General features: G+C 27.7%; 1 protein-coding gene across 1 annotated transcript; it reads left to right on the top strand.

The window, feature by feature from the left end:
* The first annotated feature begins 673 nt into the window (after positions 1-673).
* LOC111679293 lies at positions 674-3330 on the top strand. Its single transcript, XM_023440837.2, has one exon. The coding sequence runs from the start codon at positions 941-943 to the stop codon at positions 2816-2818; it is 1878 nt and encodes a 625-aa protein (XP_023296605.2). The 5' UTR covers positions 674-940; the 3' UTR covers positions 2819-3330.
* The last annotated feature ends 20077 nt before the right edge of the window (positions 3331-23407 follow it).

A 23407-nucleotide genomic window follows, 5' to 3' on the forward strand; every position in this document is an offset into this window, starting at 1 on the left:
GTGGGTTAGGTTTAGAAGAGTTATACATCATAGGAAAGTGCATATACATACATCATAGGAAAGTGCAAAACACTATAGACAAGAAGATAGGTAAAGGAAGATATTATAGGTTCATTTTTCAAGGTAAACAACACAAAAGATTTGTTATGGTTGGAATTATTCGTGTTTAAAATTGTTCAAATAAAAAGTAATTTTTAAAAATTATTCGATCTTTCGAAAAAATGTAATGTAATTTGCCAGTCATCCATGAAATACCTAGAGAATAGATTTTATGGATGACTGGCAACCCGCATCTATTAAGTGCTGAAAGAAAGTAGGCCCCATATAAAGTTAATAATATTATGTCAAAATAGACTTGAATAATTTTTGCCTTTTATCCTGACTTATCCGTCGATTTAGAAATGCTAGCGAGCATCGTACTCGTAATAATTTTTAGCGCTCTGCTCAGCAGTTGCAGAATGACAAATAAGAAATTGGTGGCTTGTAATAAAATGATATTTTTTTTAATTAAAGTTAATAAAATGTTTAATTAATAAATTTAATTAAAAAGTTGAACGAATAGCACAAGACGTAATGACAATTTTAAAGTTGGCCTAGGCACAAAAAATTTTGATGCCGTCATTTTATTTATTTCTGCAACGGCAACAGAAAATACTCAAAAATACAACTCTATTTTTGATATATACATATATATAGAGAATTTCATTTTCGTAGCGTAGCGTCACTACTTTTTTCACGACCCATTTTTTCATTTCATTCTCCTTTTGTGCAAAGAAACACATCGAACAGGAAATTCATATTCCATTTTCATTAAAACGGGGAATTAACATAAAAACAATTAGAAATTAAAACAAAATAAACAAAAATAGAAAATTTGTATTTTTGCCCGTTTGTTTTTGTAACTAGATACAAAACAATAATTTGAACATTTGTGAAGAAAATGAATAATTTAAAGTGGATGGGCCATTCGGCCACAATATTAGATATACATAAAAATTTACGAGCCGATTTAAAGAGTTGTGAAGTGACTCTGGTGGCTAAGGGACACTGTGTTAAGGCTCATCGTTTTGTTTTATCCTCCTGCAGTGATTTGCTACGTTGCCTGCTGACGGATGTGCCCATTGGCCAGGAATGTTGTGTAATGGTGCCCGATATAAAAGGCCACTTGCTAGACAATGTATTGGCATTTATATATTTGGGTGAATGTTCTCTGTCATCCACCAATTTGTCGGAGTTTTTGGAAGCCATTAATATATTGGGCATTAAAAGTGCCATTAGTTTTGAGTGCAATACGAATGCTTTACAGACTGCTCAGAATTCCCAGCAAAATAGTATTGCACTGGATGGTGCAAGTACTTCGATGGCACCGGTAAGTAGTACATCTTTGGGCAGTAGTCGTCAAGTGTCAGTGGCAGCAACAGTTGAGGCCACATTGCATCAGGAGGAAATTATTGAGACACAAAGTGTTATGCATACTGAAGCCAATACACCAACCACTAGCAATAGTGCCACTAATCCTGGCGCAAATCGAGAACTGGACTTTTTGGATGTGTATCATGAACCTCAACACAAAATTACCTATTCCATAGAACATGTTCCTGGTTCAACCGCTGGTAATGAGTTTATTTTAACCGAAAACTCTGGCACCTTTACACTAACACACAGTGGCAAATTGGAACCTACATCATCGCCTGCAGAATCCTCTAATATGGAAGTTACCGAAGATGACAACTGTGAATCTCATATTATAGAAGAATACAGTAGTGGCGATGAACCTTTAATACAAATTGGTGAAACAGCACAGGAACATCATGTTACCGTAGTACAACAACCGGCTCAACAACAACATCATAATCAGACCAATACAATACCCATTTCCAGTACAGCAACAACTACCACATCCATAATACAAGTAAAACCAAAAATGAAATCACTTAAGCTAAAGCATCAGCCAGCAACACAACAGATTATAACGAAAATGGAACAACTTGCGGGGGATACTCCACAAGACGATCCCATCTCAATACTACAAACATCAAATGAAAGTTTTGCCCTGCTCAAAGATGCCAGCATGATGTCCACAAGTAATACTAGTCATGAGGAATCAACAGATTTTTCCCTAAACAATTCAGGTCCTTCGGCCACCGAGTTGGCCTATCAGGCTATGGTTAATGAAGGCATGTCCCTGCCAAAGGCGGCAGATAAATTTAATGTTTCGAAGGCAGAACTATGGCGTCGTGTACGCAGCACGGGAGTGGAACAGCAAAACAAATCAATCAAACTAGATCCCGACAAGATAGACGTTATAGAACTAGCTAGCAAGGCTGTCATAAATGAGGGTCTTTCTCTGCAAAAGGCTGCCATACGCTATGACATTTCAAAGACTGTACTCTGGCGACGAGTACGCAAGCATCCACAATATATGAAGACAGCCAGAGAAAATCCCATAATATCCAAGGCTTATGAACGTCTAAAGTCGGGTGAATCACTTAAGAGTATATCACAAGATCTCGATATACCCATGTCCACTTTGCATCGTCATAAAGTGCGACTTTCGCAAACTGGCCAATTACCTGATTTTGTAACGTGCAAGAAACGCGATAGCATGTCCAAAGATGATCTTAAGCTTAAATTAGCAAAAGCTGTACATGCCTGCGTCCATGAGGGTATGTCACAAAATCATGCCGCCAATTTGTTTCAAATTTCCAAAAGTACTTTGTGGCGTCATTTACAAAAACGTGTAGCTGAAGCTGAGGCCGCCGAGACAGAGTCAATGGGCGATGATGATGAAATTAAGCAGGAGGTGATACTTTCATAAATAATTAGGGAGAGTTTTTTAAAACTATAAGTTTAATTTTCTTTGTATATATATATATATATAAAATAATTAATTATCTTTAACAAGATCTCTAGACAGTTGGGTCATCTAATGCAACAGAGTTCAGCATTTTATATGTAAAATAGATGTTTTTTTTTACAAAATCTGCTGTATTTTAAAATACATACTAAAGACAGTTTAAATAGTTGGTAAACACGTTAATATTTATTAATTTATTATTTTCTTCTGTAAATAACTTCATTATCATTTTCATAAATATATCAACGAATTTGTACATTTCACCAGAGGTGTTGTATTGCTGTATGTTGTAACATTAAAAAAAAAAAAACCAAAATACGACACCTTATGTTTAATGGACAATTCTAATATCATGTTTTTTTTATTAATTAATTAAAATGTTTAGATTTTAATAATTAACTTTAGATTAGTTTTTAATTAATAACAAATTTAAATATTAACTAATTAATAAATATTCTAAATATTTAATCAAATTTTAATTTGTTTATTCTTCTCTAAAACTCTTGTCAGCCGTAATTCAGGTCTGAGTTGGGGAACAACTCTTGCGTCATCGTGATTATTTCTTAAACGCGTTCAGGCTTGTGTTTGTTGCCTGACTTTCGACAGTTCGGTTGGTGGGGTTTTCTCTGGACAAACGTGTGATAAACTGGCGATATGAGTGCTTAATGCACCGCCATCCTAATTAAAACAAAAAAAAAAAAGATTATGGCAAACTCTCAACATGAGCACTGCCAAGATACCTATAGGACTAGATAGACAAGGATCTTAACGGGGTAATAATCAATTATGGCTTTTGTGAGATATAACGGACTATTTCGAATATACCAAGAGAAACTCTCCGTCCTAGTATACAGATCTCTAGAGGTCTATACTATATGTTTTATGTCTAATTCTTCATCTGGGTATAATATACGTTTTCTTTTTTTTAGTGTTTTTTTCTTTATCTTTAGATCTTAAAACTCTACGAAGCAAATCTCAAATCTCTCTTTTAGACTACTGACTAGAATATACGCTAGTCTTAAGACCAGAATATAAACTTATTCATAGACAATAGTCATAAAGACTAAACTAAATTTCTTTTACACTACAGACTTATCATATAGTTTAGTCTATAGACAAGAATATAGAACAGTCTATAGACTAGAATAGACTAGCTTGTAGACAAGAATATGGACAAGTCTATAGACTATAGACAAGTCTATATAAACTAGATTGATGACTAGACAAGAGTATAAACTGATTAATTGAACACTATGTGGACTTCTTATGAAAGTACTAAATTAAATATCTTTTAGGGCGGGTTTTTGAGATTCTGATTTAAATCCCCTTTGATGTTTTTGAGTACATGATTAAACTTCGTAGTGTTGCCATACAAAACAACAGAAAACGTCACTGTTTGCTATCAAAAACAATGCATGTTTTATAAAAAATAAAGAAGAAGACAATTGTAAATGTAATATGGAAATTAAAACTTAAATTTAAAACATAAAAATATATTTAAAGACTCCATAATTTATACTGATCAATAAATTAAACATTTTAACGTTTATTTTAATAAAATTTTATTCATTTTTTTTTTACTTCAGTTGATAACACTTTTGCATTTCTTGCTCAAGTTTAAACCAACTCCATTGGGCGCTTAAACTAGCAAACAAAATTAACTAATTGAGTATTCAAAAACAACTTTCGATGATTAATTTCAATTTAATCCCTAATCCTTCACCTGAAGATTGGCCCTTAGACTATAGACTATACTAAAGACTAGTGTATAGACTAGAATATTGACAATGTGAACTTCTTATGATGAGTTTTTTAAGTAATTTTTGATATCAAAAATGTTCGAAAAAACTGAATTCGGGACCTTATGGTACATTTACCCCCGTATTCGTAAAGAAATTAATCGTTTATTTAAGGTTTATTACGTACATTTTCCATACAAAATTCTTACAATAAACCACAAATAACTTTTATAAGGGCGGGTTTTTCAGATGAAGATAATCTACATTTTTTGTTTAAACCTAGTATAATATGTTTTTTTGTGTTTTTCGGTAAACAGTAGCGTTACTTATTATCTTAGTTTAACTAAGGGCGGGTTTCTTACTCCTCAGTTAAACTAGGCTTAACTTGCTGTTAGATTAAACTCGGAACAAATTTAGGCGGACTTTTACCGATGATTGTGTTTTTCAGTTTTAGATTTAAGCTCAGTTAACTTTGTTAGTATTGCCAACTTTTCACTCAAAAACATAAACAATGAACAGCTGTTTTTTGCAAACAATACTTTTGTAAAATGGAAAATTTTTGAAAAATGTTAAATAAACATTTAAAACAATAATAAATAAAACAAAACAAATCAGAAAATTGCAATTTACTTAAAATATAAAGTTTTTGTTCTTCCGATATCATTGTTTTATTGTTTTTGTTAATTGTGTTTTCTCACTTATAACTTGAGTTTAATTGGCCAATTACACTCAGTAAAACTAAGATAATAACTAACGTTACTGTTTACTGAAAAACACAAAACATATATTAATCTTGATTTAAACAAAGAATGTAGATTATCTTTTTTCTGAAAAACCCGCCCTTACTGGTTTTTACCGTTTTTTTATACATGTGTAAGCTTAGCGTTCTATAAATCGACTTTCGAATAATCGAACAATTTTGTCGAAAAATCGATAACTCGACTATCGTCTGTGAAAAAAGTCGAAAAATCGACTTTGTTAATAAAAGTCGAAAAAGGTCGATAAGTCGAAAAAAATCGAAGTCGGAAAAAGTCGAAAATTGTCAAAACAAGTCAAAAATAGTTGAAAATTTTAAAAATGTGGAAAAAAAGTCAAAAACTTTAAAATTGTCGGAAAAACTCGAAAAAAGTCAAAAAAAAGTAGGAAAATATTGAAAAGTCGACTATTTATAAAATACCTATAGTAGAAAAGTCTAAAAGTCGACTTTTAATTATGAATGAAATGAAAAAAGTCGAAAAAGGTCGATAAGTTGAAAAAAATCGAAGAAAGTCGAAAAGTCATAAAAAGTCGGAAAAAGTCGAAAATTGTCAAAACAAGTCAAAAATAGTCGAAAATTTAAAAAAAAGTGGAAAAAAGTCAAAAACTCTAAAATAGTCGGAAAATGTTGAAAAGTCGACTATTTATAAAATACCTATAGTCGAAAAGTCTAAAAGTTGACTTTTAATTATGAATGAAATAAAAGTCGAAAAAGGTCGATAAGTTGAAAAAAATCGAACAAAGTCGAAAAGTCGGAAAAAGTCGAAAATTGTCGAAACAAGTCAAAAATAGTTGAAAAAAGTCGGAAAATGTTGAAAAGTCGACTATTTATAAAATACCTATAGTCGAAAAGTCTAAAAGTCGACTTTTAATTAAATGAAAAAAATCGAAAAGTGGAAAAATCGACTTTTTATAAAATGCAAAAAGTCGACTTTTAACTAAATGAAAAAAGTCGAAAAGTCGACTCTTAACAATGCTCTTTACCGATTAGGGCCTTAAATTCTCTAAGAAAATCATTTTTTTTCACAATAAAATAAAACACTCATTTCTATTGCTGTTTTTTTTTTCTTCTTGTTTGGTTTTTGCGTTTTTTTATTGATTTTTTTGTTGTTGTTGTTGTATTTTATTTATTAAAAACTAATAATCAAAAGCAAATACTTAATTTTGGTAGAAATAATGTTATTAAATTATTTTACATTTAGTATTATAACACTGAATATATATATAAACTATTTTTATGTTTATGTTGTTGTGTTTTTTTGTTTAAATTATTATTATTTTTATTATTTTGTATAATTAGGCTTAATATTAAATAACATTTAGTATTATTTTGTTTTAGTATTAATTAATTAATTTTCTTTTATTTTTTTTTTCATTTTAAGTATTTGCTTTATAATTTAATTTGTTTTTTTCTGTTTTAGCTTTTCAATATTTACGTTTTTAATTTATTTTCATTTTAGCTGACGTTATTATTTTTTTTCACTTCCAGGTCGTTATTATTTAAATTTGTTTCTTTTTTCTTTCTTTTTGTTTAGTATAAATTTTAACCTAGTTTTTTATTTGTTTATATATTAAGCTGTTACTTAAAGTTAATTAATTTATATATAACTATGTATATATATATATATATTTGTTTTTTAAATTTAAATTATTTTTATGTGTATATATATAATAATAATAATAATTATAATTATTATTTTATAATATTTTTTAGTTTAAGATTTTTAAATGTAATTGTTGTTTTTTTTTTATAAGTAGTTTTTTATATATATAAATATTTAATAATAAATATTATTAAATTTAACTTATTTTTTATTAAATTTAACTTAAAAATATAATTTAATTTATATTACAAATTTATTGTTTATTTTTATTTATAATATATAATAATTAATATTCGTTTTTATTTTTAAATATTAAGTTTTTATTAAATTATATTTAATTTCTTTTAAGGTTTTAATAAGCTTTACTTATATTTAAATAATAAATTTTAATTATTTTAAATATATATATGTATATGCCAGTATGTAATTGTAATTTTATTTCATATACATATTTATATGTTTTATCAGTTATAACTTTAGTTTAGTTTTTATTTAAATTAATTAATTATTTTTATTAAAACTAAACAATTTATAATTAATTTATAATAATTATTAGAGTTTTTAATTTTTTTTTTTGCTTTGTATTACATTTATTATTTCAATTTATTATTTTATATATATTTTTTATTTTATAAAGATAACAATTATAAATATGTTAACAATGTGCGTAATATTTTTAAATCAAACATAATATTTTCATATTTATATATATATAAAAAAAATAACAAAACAATAACCGAAATTCGATATTTAAAAAAAAAAAACGCCTAAATGATGACTTGGTTTATTATGTTTATAAAGCATCCTAAATATATGCTTTATATTTATTAAATTATTTTATATCTGAAAAAATAAAAAAAAAGAAAAAGAACAATAATTAATGGTTGATTAAAAATGAAAACAAATTTATAATGAAAACAAATATTTAGTAGTATAAACTATTAATAAACTTAAAATTTATTTATATTCATTAAGGGCGGGTTTCTTACTACTCACTTAAACTCAGGCTTAACTTGTTGTTAAATTAAACTTGGAACAAATTAAGGTGGACTTTAAACGATGATGGTGTTTTTCAGTTATGAATCTAAGATAGAGTTCTATAGTTGAGACGTAAAGTCGACTTTTTGCATTAAGTTAAAAGTCGACTTTTTGCATTTTATGAAAAGTAAATTTTTCGACTTTTTTTCATTTAATTAAAAGTCAACTTTTCGACTTTTAGTATTTTATAAATAGTCGACTTTTTCCGACTCTTCGATTTTTACCGATTTTTTGACTTTTCGACATTTTCCGAATTTTGATTTTTTTCTACTTTTTGACTATTCGACTTTTTGCATTTAGTTAAAAGTCGACTTTTTGCATTTTATGAAAAGTAGATTTTTCGACTTTTTTTTCATTTAATTAAAAGTTGACTTTTAGTATTTTATAAAAAGTCGACTTTTTCCGACTCTTCGATTTTTACCGATTTTTTGACTTTTCAACTTTTTCCGAATTTTGATTTTTTCTATTTTTTTGTCTATTTTCGAATTCTTTTGACTTTTTTCGGGGTTTTCCGACTATTTTAAAGTTTTTGAAGTTTTTTCGACATTTTCCTACTCTTTGATTTTTTCCGATTTTTCGACTTTTTATAACTCTTCGATTTTTTTTCGACTTTTTGAATTTTATGAAAAGTAGATTTTTTGACTTTTTTCATTTAATTAAAAGTCGACTTTTAGACTTTTAGTATTTTATAAATAGTCAATTTTTTCAGACTCTTCGATTTTCACAGATTTTTTCCGACTTTTTTTCTACTTTTTGACTATTTTCGAATTCTATTGACTTTTTTCGACTGTTTTCGGGGTTTTCCGACTATTTTAGAGTTTTTGACTTTTTTTCCACTCTTTTAAAATGTTCGACTATTTTTGCTATTTTCTACTATTTTCGAGTTTTCGACTATTTCCGACTTCTTTTTCGACTTTTGTTTACAAAGTCGACTTTTAATAGACGATAGTCGAGTTATCATTATTTTGGAACAAGTTATTTGTTCGATTATTCGAAAGTCGATTTATAGAACCCTATTCTAAGTAGGCTTTTAGACTTTTCGAATTTAAGTATTTTATAAATAGTCCACTTTTCGACATTTTTTGACTTTTTAACTTTTTTGCAACTTTTTTTTGGCATTTTTAGAGTTTTTGACTTTTTTCCACTTTTTTTAAATTTTCGACTATTTTTGACTTTTTTCTACTATTTTCGAGTTTTCGACTTTTTCCGACTATTCGATTTTTTTCGACTTTTTTCTAATTATAGACTTTTTTCAACTTTTCGACCTTTTCCGACATTTTTGACATTTTACGACTTTTCGACTTTTATTTACAAAGTCGACTTTTCGACTTTTATTTACAAAGTCGACTTTTCGACTTTTATTTACAAAGTCGACTTTTCGACTTTTATTTACAAAGTCGACTTTTCCACTTTTTTATAGACGATAGTCGAGTATCAACTTTTTTGGAACAAAATATTAGACTTCGACTTTTTTCGACAAAAAGTCTATTGTTCGATTATTCGAAAGTCGATTTATAGAACCCTAATCCAAGATCAGTTAACTTTGTTTCAGTCCAAAACATAAACAATGAACAATGTTTTTTTACAAAAGTATTATTTAGAAAAAAAATTTAAATAAACATTTAAAACAATAATAATATTGATAAAACAAATCAGAAAATTTCTTAAAATATTATGTTTTTTTTTCTTTCGAATTCATTACGGTCTTTCGATTAGAGTTTGTATTAAAAATCATGATTTCTTATCATGATTCTTTTGTGATTTAAATTTGAACACATAACTTCGAAAGTTTTATAGTGTCTCTTGAGCCTAAATATTATTCCTATTAGTTTGTCTTTTTTTAATTATAATAGATCTTTGGTCTTTGTTACAAATTATTCTTTTTCCATTCGAGATCTATTAATTTTTGTTGAAAGTAATCACAATGGACCATAACTATGAGTGGAACAATAATATGAACAGAGAGAACTCTCTCTGTCGAACACCAAAAATTAGCAAAACTTGTCTATACAAACAAGATGGCGCTTCTCTAAATTGCAAAAAAAAATTTCTAGAGATTTGATTCACAAGAAGAAACTTTCGAAATATCACGCCAAAAATCAGAAGAACAAATAGTTTTCTCGTGAAAAAATCCACTTGTATCAATTTTGTTTGTAATTTCAATAATTTAAATAGGATTTTTTAATCTCATGAGAATGCTGTAACTTGAAAATGAAATGAAGAATAAAAACATTTATAGTAAAAAAACAAGAAAATCAATTATTTGTTAAGAATTAGCACAATTTCAAGACAATTTCCGCTTTGAAACGATCTGATTTCTAATAATCTGATTATTGTCTAACCAGCAACAATAGTATTAACCGAAAGTTTTTTTCGCCACGAAAGTTCTGCCAATAATAACACAACAACCAAAACATCATGAATGATCGATTTTCGCAATATTCGTGAAAGAAATTCTTTTGCTTAGATTATACTAAAAAAAAGGGACAGAGAATAAACTTTTTTTCAACACGTACTGCCAACAATAGAGAAACCGCTACACCAAAATTTAAGAATCAGCAGTTCTCGGAATATTCGTGATAGAGATTCTTTTCCTTAGATGATACCAAAAAAAGGAACAGGGAAGTAGACTTTTTGTCATTAATAACAAAAAGTTTTTTTCGCCACGAAAGTGCTGCCAACAACAGGGAAACAGTTGCAATAATAATATTAAGAATGAGCAGTTCTTGAAACATTCGCGATAAAAATTGTTTTGCTTAGACCTGGTTCACACTGGGAAACTTTTGTTGAGAAACTTTTGATTCTCTCTCTCTCTCACACACAAAAAACAAAAGTTTGCCAGTGTGAACTATAAATCGACTTTCGAATAATCGAACAATCGACTTTTTGTCGAAAAAAGTCGCAGTCGACTATGTTGTTCCAAAAAAATTGATAACTCGACTATCGTCTGTGAAAAAAGTCGAAAAGTCGACTTTGTTAATAAAAGTCGAAAAGTCGTAAAAAGTTGTAAAAAGGCAAAAAGGCGAAAAGTGGGAAAAAGTCGAAAAAAGTCGAAAAGTCGTAAAAAGTTGAAAAGTCGACTATTTATAAAATACATATGGTCGAAAAATCGACTTTTCATATAATGCAAAAAGTCGAAAAGTCTACTTTTAACTAAATACAAAAAGTCGAAAAGTCGACTTTTAACTAAATACAAAAAGTCTTAAAGTCGACTTTTAACTAAATACAAGAAGTCGAAAAGTCGACTTTTAACTAAATACAAAAAGTCGAAAAGTCGACTTTTAACTAAATGCAAAAAGTCGAAAAGTCGACTTTTAACTAAATGCAAAAAGTCGAAAAGTCGACTTTTTGTTTCAACTATAGAACCCTACCCTAGTGTGAACCAATCTTAATGATACCAAAAAAAGGACTTTTTGTCATTAATACCAGAAAGTTTTTCACCCCACGAAAGTGCTGCCAACAACAGCAAAACAGTTACAATAATAACAATTAAGAATGAGCAGTTTTCGGAACATTCGCGATAAAAATTGTTTTTGCTTAGATGAAACTATTCAGATTTTCAAAAATTGCCTTAGAAAAGAATTATGAAGATTTTGAAATTTTCAAAAAAAATCAAAAACTAAAATATCTTAAATATTAATTAACATAAAAACCAAACACAAAAACTCTATGTTTGTTAAAATAAGATGGATGACTTCTTCATTTTGAATGTAATTTATAATTATTAATATTTATATTAATTTCATTAATTTAGTTTAGTTTTAGATTAATTTTATTTTTTTTTTCTTTTTTTTCCATTAAATTTTGTTCAAAATTCACATACATATACACATATATTATTTATTTACACAATAAGGTTAATTATATAAATTAAAAAAAAAATTATTTAAAAAAAACGTTACATTTTTTAAGGCATAAAATATATTGTAAGTATAAAACTACTGGTGTTTTGCTAGTAAACTTATTATTTAATAAACTTTTTAAAGTTTTAGTTAAAAAAGAGACAAAAATTTAAAAAAAAAAAAATTCCTTTAAATACTCATACTTTAGCAGTTAATACAACCAATTAATTTAAACTTAAAAAAGTATTTTTAATTTTTTAAGGGATATATATATTTTAGAAATTAAAAAAAGTTTGGAAATCTTTAAGAAAAATTATTTTAACTTAAGTTTTTTTATTGTTTAAACATTATTTATTATTTACATACATATTTATCTTATTTTACATTTTATTTGTTTATAGGCACTTTTAGCAATTAGAATTTTACTTTAATAGTTTTTAATTTTTTTTTATTGTTTGAAAATTAAATTAATTTAGTTTTTTTTTTAGCAAAAAAGCTTTATAAAGCTTAGTTTTTTTTTCTTCTACAAAAAAAGTATTTTTTTATTAGTTTAGTTTTTTGTTAAATAAATTTTTAATTAAAAAAAAAACAGTTTGAAATGTTATAAGCCTAGTATTTTTTGTAGTTATTTTTTCTTGTTTTGTTTAAAAAAAATAAAAATAAAATAAACTATTTATTCTTTCAATAACTTTTATGGTTTTTTTGAGTCAGTGCTGTTTTGTTATCAGTATAATTATTTTCTTTCTTTTTATTTTAATTTAAATAGAAAAACAATTATTTAAATTGTTTTATTTGTTCTTTTCACTTCTAGAAAGGATCACAGTCTTCAAGCTCATAACACTTCTAGTTTTAGGGGGAATAATATAAAAAACAAAATCATAATGTAAAAAAAGCATTGTTTCACACACAACAGTCAATAAATATTAATGTTATTTTTGTAATAATTCGATATCAAGTGAAATTGTTGGAATTTATAAAAACCCGTTAAATCATATGTTTTTAAAATGGCAATTGCGTTTTAGCGGGAAATTTAGAGATCTTTTTTTAGAAGCGTTTGGAGATTTCTGGATTTTTCTCACGTCAAATTATATTTAATAAACATTGATTACAAATGACTATTGTCCAGTCTATAGACTAGTCTATAGTAGTTCAAGAACTTCTGCAAAGTGTTTGTACATGGATCGGAACAACCATGTACAAAGATTGCCAACTGATTTCTTCATAGAAGTATTCAGGGGCGATGGTAGACCGTTTTCTAATCTACAGTGTGGATGGAAAAGATCACCGTAAAATAATTTTGTTAAGGCAGCATTTCGACAAGAACTTCTGCAAAGTGCTTGTACATGGATCAGAATAATCTTGTACAAAGATTGCCAACTGATTTCTTCATAGAAGTCTACACAAGGGATGAAAAAGATAACCCTGAAAGAAGGCCGTCAAGGCACGTTTTCACGTTAAGCACTTAGACATTCTCAGTCTGTTCAATAGTCTAGTTATTAGTCTAGTTTATAGTTTATTTTGTAGTCAGTGGTACAGCCTGTCTTGTAGTATAAAATGTAGTCTGTAGTACAGTCTACATTCTAATCTGTAGTTTAGTCTTAAGTATATTCCGTAGTCTCGTTTATAGCTAGATATCTAGACTATAGTCTACAGTATAGTTTGGTCTAATCTAGTCTATAGTATAGTTTATAGTCTAGTCTATCTATAGTTCAGCCGATAGTCCCGTCTATAGTATATTCGAGTGTATTGTCTAGTTTATAGTCTAGTCGAAAGTACCGTCCACAGTATATACTATATTCTAGTATATAGGCTAGTCTTTAATCTAGTATATATTCTAGTTTACAGTCCAGTCTATAGTTTAGTTTATAGTCTAGTCTGTAGGCTAATATATAGTACAGTCGATAGCCCGCCTATAGTATATTCGAGTGTATAGTCACGTCTATAGAATATACTATAGGCTAGTCTATATTGTAATATAAAGGCTAGCCTATAATCTAGTCTATAGTGTAGTCTTTAGTATATTTGAGTCTATAGTCTAGTCTATAGTATATACTATTGGCTAGTCTTTATTCTAGTATAAAGGCTAGCCTAAAGTCTAGTCTATATTCAAATTTAAAGTCCAGTCTATAGTTTAGTTTATAGTCTAGTCTGTAGGCTAATATATAGTACAGTCGATAACCCGCCTATAGACTCGACTATATCGTCTATAGACGTGACTATAAGGTTAGTCTATAATCTAGTCTATAGTGTAGTCTTTAGTCTAGTCTATATTCTAGTTAACAGTCCAGTCTATAGTCAAATTAATACAGTCTCGTCTTTATACAAGTCTATAGTCTTGCCATACCTTAAGTCTATTGTATAGTCTTCTATATAGGCTAGTCTAAAGTCTTATTGAAATTGCTAAAGAACACAAAGAACTTTTAAAGCTTAATTTCAATATGACCTTATAAATTTGATAAATATTGCCAAAGATTTCCGAGATATCTTGAAGTAAACTTTGAAAGTTTTTCTTTATTTATTTCAATGATGTCCTAAAGTTTAAATTAATTAAATAATTAAGCAAACATATATTAACATTAATATTTTATTGATGTTAAGGTCTAACTAATTAGTGGAAGAGTTTGATGTTTTAAAATCAAATTGTGGAAGAAAATTACTCTTTGCAAGAGTAGTAAATAAATCTTTTATAGATTTTTAATTACAAACCTTAAAGTTTTCATTATTGCAGTTTAATATTTCACGTTTAAGAAAGATGTGATAAATTTGCAAGATTGGTAAAAAAAAGTTTAACATATTGTAAACTTTTTAAATCTTATTTTATCTTTTGCAAATTGCGATCATAAAGTATATTGAAAGTATAGCAAATTAGTTTATCATACATTGCTAAATTTATTGTTTTCCAATAGCATGTTAAAAATTTTATTATTTTAACCTAAAGTTTATTCTCACTCAACTGTTTTGATCTTGCTTATTTACAAGATCTGATTGCCATAGCTTAAGGTCTTGTAAATGTGTAATAAATCACAGTTTCATATATTTTTGCTTTCATTTAATAAAATCTTTAGCCGTAACCATAATTCTTGTTAAATTTCACTGTTCTTTTGGACTAGTGCAATCTTTAAGAAAAAAAACACCATTAAATATACGAACTTTCAAAACTAGTTTGCAATGATTTTTGTTGTTGCAAGTATGATTAAGTATAGTTAATTATCATATTGAATACTAAAGAAAAGACTCCTTCCTATAGACTTTTTATCACAAACTTCCACTGATTGTTAAGGGCCTTAAAGGTAAATGTAAAAGAAAGATTTCTACCCTCCACCATCAAAAAACAATTTACACGTATTGTCCTTGTCTCTGCCTTAAATCCTTTCAATATTACTCTTAATCCCCATATATTGTGCATTTGGATTTCTTTTCTGCATTCTGTTACGAAAGAAAAGGAAATTTCATTTTATTTCAACTGTACGCATAACGATCGTAGAATGATTACCAAAGTTGACATACAGTTGCCAATTTTGAATCGAATTGAAATGCATAATAGGAGTAAACAGTATTTTTTGATATCGAAAAGCACCACGGTACCCAGATGACATTTTTGATACTTTTTCCTATAAACTTTTGATAAATAGTTCACATATTACACAACACACCAGTATATAGTCTGGTCTATAGTTTAGTTTATAGGTTAGACCATAGTCTAGTCTAAAGTTTAGTTTAATCTATAGTTTAGTTTATAGTCCAGTCTACTGTCAAGTCTATAGTCTAATCTATAGTTTAAACTATAGTAAAATGTAAATGTAGTCTATAGTCTAGTTTATAGTCCAGCCAATAGTCTAGTCTATAGTCTATTCTGTAGTCTAGTCTATAACCTAGTCTATAACCTAGTCTATAGTCTAGTCTATAGTCTACTCTATAGTCTAATCTATAATCTATAGCCTAGTCTATAATCTAGTCTATAGTCTAGTCTATAGTCTAGTCTATAACCTAGTCTATAGTCTAGTCTATAACCTAGTCTATAGTCTAGTCTATAGTCTAGTCTATAGTCTAGTCTATAGTCTAGTCTATAACCTAGTCTATAGTCTAGTCTATACTCTAGTCTATAGTCTAGTCTATAGTCTGGTCTATAGTTTAGTTTATAGGTTAGACCATAGTCTAGTCTAAAGTTTAGTTTTATCTATAGTTTAGTTTATAGTCCAGTCTACAGTCAAGTCTATAGTCTAATCTATAGTTTAAACTATAGTAAAATGTAAATGTAGTCTATAGTTTAGTCTATAGTCTAGTTTATAGTCCAGCCAATAGTCTAGTCTGTAGTCTAGTCTATAGTCTAGTCTATAACCTAGTCTATAGTCTAGTCTATAGTCTAGTCTATAGTCTAGTCTATAGTCTAGTCTATAGTCTAGTCTATAGTCTCCTCTATAGTTTAGTCTATAGTCTAGTCTATAGTCTATAGCCTAGTCTATAATCTAGTCTATAAGTTTAAACTATAGTAAAATGTAAATGTAGTCTATAGTTTAGTTTATAGTCTAGTTTATAGTCCAGCAAATAGTCTAGTCTGTAGTCTAGTCTATAGTCTAGTCTATAACCTAGTCTAGTCTATAGTCTAGTCTAAAGTCTACTCCATAGTCTACTCTATAGTCTAGTCTATAGTCTAGTCTATAACCTAGTCTATAACCTAGTCTATAGTCTAGTCTATAATCTAGTTTAGTTTAGAGTTTTTTCTATAGTCTAGCATATAGTTTAGACTATATTCTAGTCTAAAATCCAATCTAAAGTTTAGGCTTTGGTCTATAGTCAAGTATATAGTATAGTATATACTTTAAAGGCAAAAAAGCACTATTTTTGTTATAAGTACTATTTCAAAATTTAAGTTTTCCATGCCTGGTAGTAAAAGCTCCAATTTTTAACTTTTATCTTTCTCTTTTTATGGATTAGGTTTTCTTACAAATTACAAGTTCAAAACTTGCAATTATTTTCAAATTCCTTTACCTTTAAATAGAAGGTTTAATTTGATTAAGATAATTCAAATCTTGAATTGGAAGTAGTTACTTTATTAGTTCCATGTAATCAACTTTCGAACCAAATGTATTTTTTTAATCCTCAACATACAGAATTGGGAACAAGATCAAATATTATATTATATTTATTGGTCCACTATATGACGTAGTTTTAACGCAAAGTTTGGAGATCCTTATAGGGAAAATTTGGGTGCAGTACGCTGGCAAAGAGTAAGACAAAGTTAAATGTTTTAATGGTGAAGAATATAAAGAAAATTATATATAAAATCGAAAAAATCATTGAAATAACGTAAGGAATATAACAAAGAAAAGGTGTTTTCTAATAGTTTTTGTTAAGGTACATTTCTATAAGAAAAAATTATATAATTATTTAGTTTGTTAAATGTTTGATCTTCACACAATATATATTTTAATGTATTAAATATTTAAAGGGATTAAGCATTAATGACTATTTAAATGAAAATATATATATATTTTATAAATTTATTATAGAAAATAAAGAAAAAAACTTTTGTTTACATATTATCGGTTCATTTTAGCTAATATACATACATACAGGGATTTTTAATTAAATTCAATGAAAATATTAATAAAATAAAGAAAAATTTATATTAAAAGTCATTTAAAAGTTGACTAATGAAATCTGTGTATATTTCTATTGATATATATAGTAAACATATAAGGGACCAGTTCATTGTTTATTGTTAAAGTATAGAAAATTGAAAAATTTTCTTTATAAAAAATTTCTTATTTTATTTAAAATTATTAGAATCTTTGGAAAACAAAACAAAAATTGTAATTCTCTCTATTCTGCATTTCTATACGTAATGAACTGCAGTGAAGAGCTAAAATAATAGGGGGTTTGAGTCTAGGTTTATATAGATTATTATTAATTTGTTTAAAACCAGAGTATAGTTTACTGAATGTGTGAGTTAAGCTGAAACTTTTAGTAAAGAATTTCCAGATCACTTGTGGTTTTCAAGATATCTGAGTTTGAAGTTTAAAACCCTTTAAATTTTCAACATATAATTTATTTTATAATGCCATTTAGAAAGTCCTTTTCATTGGCTTTAAACCTTTATGATATGCTGTTCCTTTTTCTTCAGATATCTTAAGCTAATGTTTGAAATAACCTTATTTTTATAAATTATACTTTACTTTACGTTATTATATTACGATCAATTTATATGACGCAATTTATCTCATAGCTTTTACGTTTGAAGATCGCTTCCAGTGCAGACTCGACTATAGAATAGGCTAGGCTATAGACTATACTATAGAGAAGACTGTAGACAAAACTATAGAGAAATAGTAATAGAAAATAGACTAGTGTATAGACCAGAATAAAGTCGAAAGTAGCGAATAGGCTTTAAAGCTGTCAAAACGCAGCCCTAAGAACGGTGACAGGCTGCATTCAAATGACATGCGAAGAACATCTGCATGACGAAACGAAGATGCTTTCAGTTAAGGAAAATAGACAACATGGTCTAAGCAGTTCCTACTGGTATGTCATCGGAGGGGCCACCCGAACCACCATCTAACGGAGTAAGAAACAACAACCACCCCCCTCCCTAGAACATTTCAGGCAAGATCTTCGTATGTATGAGAGTGACACCTCGATGATATAGAGGACGAAAGCTCATACAGAACAGCTTTGAATACTATCCATCAACAAGCGGTGGAAGACTCCATCAATTCCCACCGCGATAGTGTAATACTGGGAGGTCGTCCCCCATCCGTTGCAAATGAGGAACGAAACTTACCACGTTGTACTAGAGTGGTATTGGCACAACTTAGATCTGGATGGTGTACCCGTTTAAACCCGTACTGTTCGAGAATAAACGACACCATTCAAGATTATTGTCTTGCGTGTGGAACAGGCCCACGCAATGTTCAACACCTTTTTAACTGCAGGGCAAATCCAACTCAATCGGAACCTGAATCCCTTTGGACTCAGCCGTTGGATGCGGCTCGTCTACTAAGCTTAGATCTAACAGAGTTGGATAACCAGAGCGAAGAAGAAGAAGAAGAGTAGGGAATAATTTGTAACTATGTAAACGTGTAATTTCAGGTGTCGCTGCTACAACAACAACTAGGCTTTAAACTAGACTGTAAACAACTATACTATAGAGTCTATAGTATAGACTATGCCATAGACTATACTATAAACTAGACTATAGGCTAACTACAGACTAGACTATAGACTAGACTATAGCCTAACCAGAGACTAGACTATTGACTAGACAATAGACTAGACTATAGACTAGACTATAGACTAGACAATAGACTAGACTATAGACTGGATAATAGACTAGATTATAGACTCGACTAGACTATAGATTAGACTATACACTAGACTATTGACTACACTATAGACTCGACTATAGATTCGACTATAGACTCGACTATAGATTCGACTATAGACTTGACTATAGACTAGACTAGACTATAGACTAGACTATAGACTAGACTATAGACTAAACTATAGACTAGACTATAGACTAGACTATAGACTAGACTATAGACTAGACTATAGACTAGACTATAGTCTAGACTATAGACTAGACTATAGACTAGACTATAGACTAAACTATAGACTAGACTATAGACTAAACTTTAGACTAAACTTTAGACTAAACTTTAGACTAAACTTTAGACTAAACTTTAGACTAAACTTTAGACTATACTATAGACTAAAGTATAGACTAGACTACAGACTAGATTATAGACTAGACTATACATAGACTATAGACTAGATTATAGACTAGACTATAGATAGACTATAGACTAGACTATAGACTGGACTACATTTGTTATATTTAAGCTGATGTAATGAATATCTTCTTCGTTTTTGTTATAACGCTTCAAATATGGCTAAAAACTAAAAGTTTTTAAACTTTAAGTTAAGTTATCTTGTAAACCAAATGTGATAAAGAAATTTTGAAATCAGCTTAATCCTTTAGATAAGTAAATTTATACCCCTAACGCCAATTCACATCACGTGAAATATGTTCCGTTTTCACTTTTTTTGTTCACTAACTTTTTTGTTGTGAAATTTCTTAATAGAATTTTGTAAACATTAAACAGTAGTTCCAAACAAAATCAGCTACTGTGAATGAATTGTTCACGAAAGCAATTTTCCCTTCGAGGGAAATGAAAATTTCCAAGGAACAACATTTTCACTTCTTTTGGCGATAGGGGCGTTATAGTCTCTGGGTTTCAAGTTTTTTTAAATTTTGTCATTTTATGTTTAAAAGGACTTCAAAAATCAAAAAAAAAAATATAAGTTTTAATAACAACAACACAAAAATAATACCAAAAGTTTAATAATAAAACAAAAATGTATTTAATGTTTTTTTTCGATTAATGGCACATAATTAAGAGTTTAAAATAGGAAATAAACTTTTTAATAGTTAAAAAGTGGTTGATAAAGGGAGGGGGAGGTGGATATTATTGTTTAAATAAAGTTAAACTTTTATGGACGTTATAACTTATAGAAAACAAACTTGAAAATATTAAAAATAAAAAAACATTAAATGTTTCCTTTTGTTTAATAATAACGAGGGTTAGTTTTAAATTGTATTTAAATAAAAAAAAATATTAATGCGAGTTGGTTGTGCTGGACTTCTTTAAGTATTTCGTTAAATTGTTTTTTATTTTTGAAAATTATGTATGGCTTTATTGTGAGTAGTATGTGAATGTGTGTGTGTATGTGTTTATTTTTTTAAATTAATAATAATTTATAAGTTTTGTTTATAAAAATGTTTTCATTCTTTTTTTTTCGTATGCATTTTTAAATATGTATGTAAAAAGTGTGTGTTTAAGAGTGAAAGTGAAACCATTAAACTGAGAATTTTATTTATGTTTTATATCATTTGTTTTTTGTTTTAAAATACACAAGTAGATTTTTTTTAATGTTTTAGCTGTTTTGTGTAAATTAAAAAAGAAAAAAACTAAAACTTAACTACAACGTTATATATATTAATGAATAAACTTAAAAAATTTACAACAAAAATTGTTGTGTTTCTTTCTTTCTAATTAATAACACACTCCCCTCATTGATTTTAATAAATTTTAAGAGATTTTTTTGAAAAATTAACAAAAAGATTTCTAAAATCAATTTTGTATTTTTAAATTTATAAAAAGTTTTCTTATTTTTATAGTTTAAAAAGGATTTACCACAATTTCACCCCTATCGCCAATAAACATTTCACATGAAATATGTTCCCTTTTCACTTTTTTCGTTAAAAAAAATTCACTGTTGTGAAATTTCTTGATAGAATTTTGTAAACATTGAACAGCTGTTTCATACAAAATCAACTATTGTGAATGAATTGTTTACAACAAGTTCACCATAGCTATTTTCCCTTCGAGGGAAATGAAAATTTCAAGGGAACAAAATTTTCATTTCTATTGGCGTTTATCTTTTTTAGAACATTCATTTTTCAATTATACTTTCAAAATTGTATTCAAACTTTCATGTAAATCATCTAAATTTTCTATAAAAAAAGGTCCTCAATATGCATATAGTATCTTTGTGTTAAATTTGCAAGACTGTCTGGTATAGTAAAGTTTTGTTTTTGCATAAAAAAAACCATTTATTAAAAATTTATTAAAAATTTCTTTCAACTCCTTGGAAGGGTTTCTCAAAGGTTTTTTTATCAGGAAACTCAGCATTTACTTTCTTTAGTAAAGAAATATAAAATTCATCGTAGTATATTTGCAAGGCTAGTAAATAATCCTTATTTTCTCAGTTTTAAGTAATATTGTTAATTTTTCTTTCAAAATCCAATAACTATAGATTTTGGAAAAAAAATAATACCAAAATCAAGCCTTGTAGTAAATTTACAAGTGTGGTAAAGGTATTCTTTTTATTGCAAATTTTCTTTTTTTTAATTTTAAATAATATTATTAATTTTTCTTTAAAAATTCAATAACTACAGATTTTAAATGAAAATAATACGAAAATCAGCCTCGTAGTAAATTTACAAGTGTGGTAAAGGTAATTTTTAAAAATGTATTTTTGAAATATTAAAATTTTACCATCAAATTCAAAATAGTTTATTGTTTTTTGTCTTGCTTTTCTTTAAAACCTATTTGCAATGGTTTTTCATCCTTGCAAACTTTATTAAGTGTTGCAAATCAAAGTTTCGTTCATTTTGTTATTGGGTTCTTGCAATTGTTATGTTTACATTGCTATATTTTTAAGACCTATTTGCAATGCTTTTGCAAACTTAAACGAGTATTGCAAATCACAGTTTCTTACTGAGTTCTTGCACACTATATGTTTTCTGCAGAAATTTTGTCACAAATTTCTTATTTATTTAGATTTTAGTCTTGCAAATGTGATATATTGTAGTAAATCAATGACTTTTGCATGTGTGGTTTACTAAGATTTTAGTCTTGCAATTTTTGTTTACTAAAAGGAATGTATTTCGCATTTAATTAGATTTTAGTCTTGCAGACGTGGTATATTGTAGTAAAACAAAATTTTGTTAGTATGCTTATGCTACATTTCTTAATTTTACTCAACTTATAGCTTAACAAGTTAAGTTTCTAAAAGAGCTTTACAAAATACTAGTCAAAATGCAAAAATTTTACTAGACTTTTTAAGTTTACAAGGGTTGTTTGTTTGGATTGTATACAACTTTTATTTAATTCCAAAAATACTCATTGGTTTGGGACTCTTAAATTTAAAGTCTAGCAAATTTAATTATATGTTATTTGAAATCAAAATTTTGTTTGCTAGATTTACAAAATCTACCAGAGTAGTTAAGAAACCTTTTTCTTATGCTTTTTAGCTTTGCAAATATGTTTAGTTGATGTTAATTACTATTTCATAAGTTTTAGTAATTATATAGCAAACTTTTGTGTGATATTTCAAATTATGAAATTTTTTTTACTAGATTTACAACTTCTACAAGAGTAGTTTAGAAACTTATTATGCTTTTTAGCCTTGCAAATTTATTTAGTTGATGTTTATCACTATTCCATATAATTTAGTAATTATATCGTAAAGTTTTTACAAGTTCTGCATGGTTTACAAGAGTAGTTTGCTATGGAGCCTATTTTCTTATATTTTTACTTTAAAACAATAGTCATTTTAAGTCTTGCAAATCTTTTTAAGTATAGCAAATCTCGATTTTATATCATTTAAGGAGATTTTTTCAACTTGTAGTAATTTTTTCTTGATTTACAAGTGTAGACGTGTTGTAGGTATAGCAAATCTTTAAATTTTTTATATGAATATTTGAGATGTGGTAAATTTGTTTTATGGTTTACAAGTATAGTAAATCACAGTTTTTTTTTCATAACAAATTGTTAAAATTTATTCAATTGTAGCATTTTATTTTAGTTTTACAAGGGTAGTAAATAGTCTTGCAAATTTGCTAAAGTATAGTAAATCACAGTTTTATAAAATTTGCTGAGTTTACACAAAGTACAAATACTTTTATTATGTTTACAAGAGTAGTAAATAGGTTTTTGTCTAATAAATCTCAATGAAGGAGGAATTTTAACTGAAATTCTTTTTAGTAGTAAAACATATAAAAAA

The sequence above is a fragment of the Lucilia cuprina genome, chromosome 5, assembly GCF_022045245.1.
Source record: "Lucilia cuprina isolate Lc7/37 chromosome 5, ASM2204524v1, whole genome shotgun sequence".
NCBI lineage: Eukaryota > Metazoa > Arthropoda > Insecta > Diptera > Calliphoridae > Lucilia > Lucilia cuprina.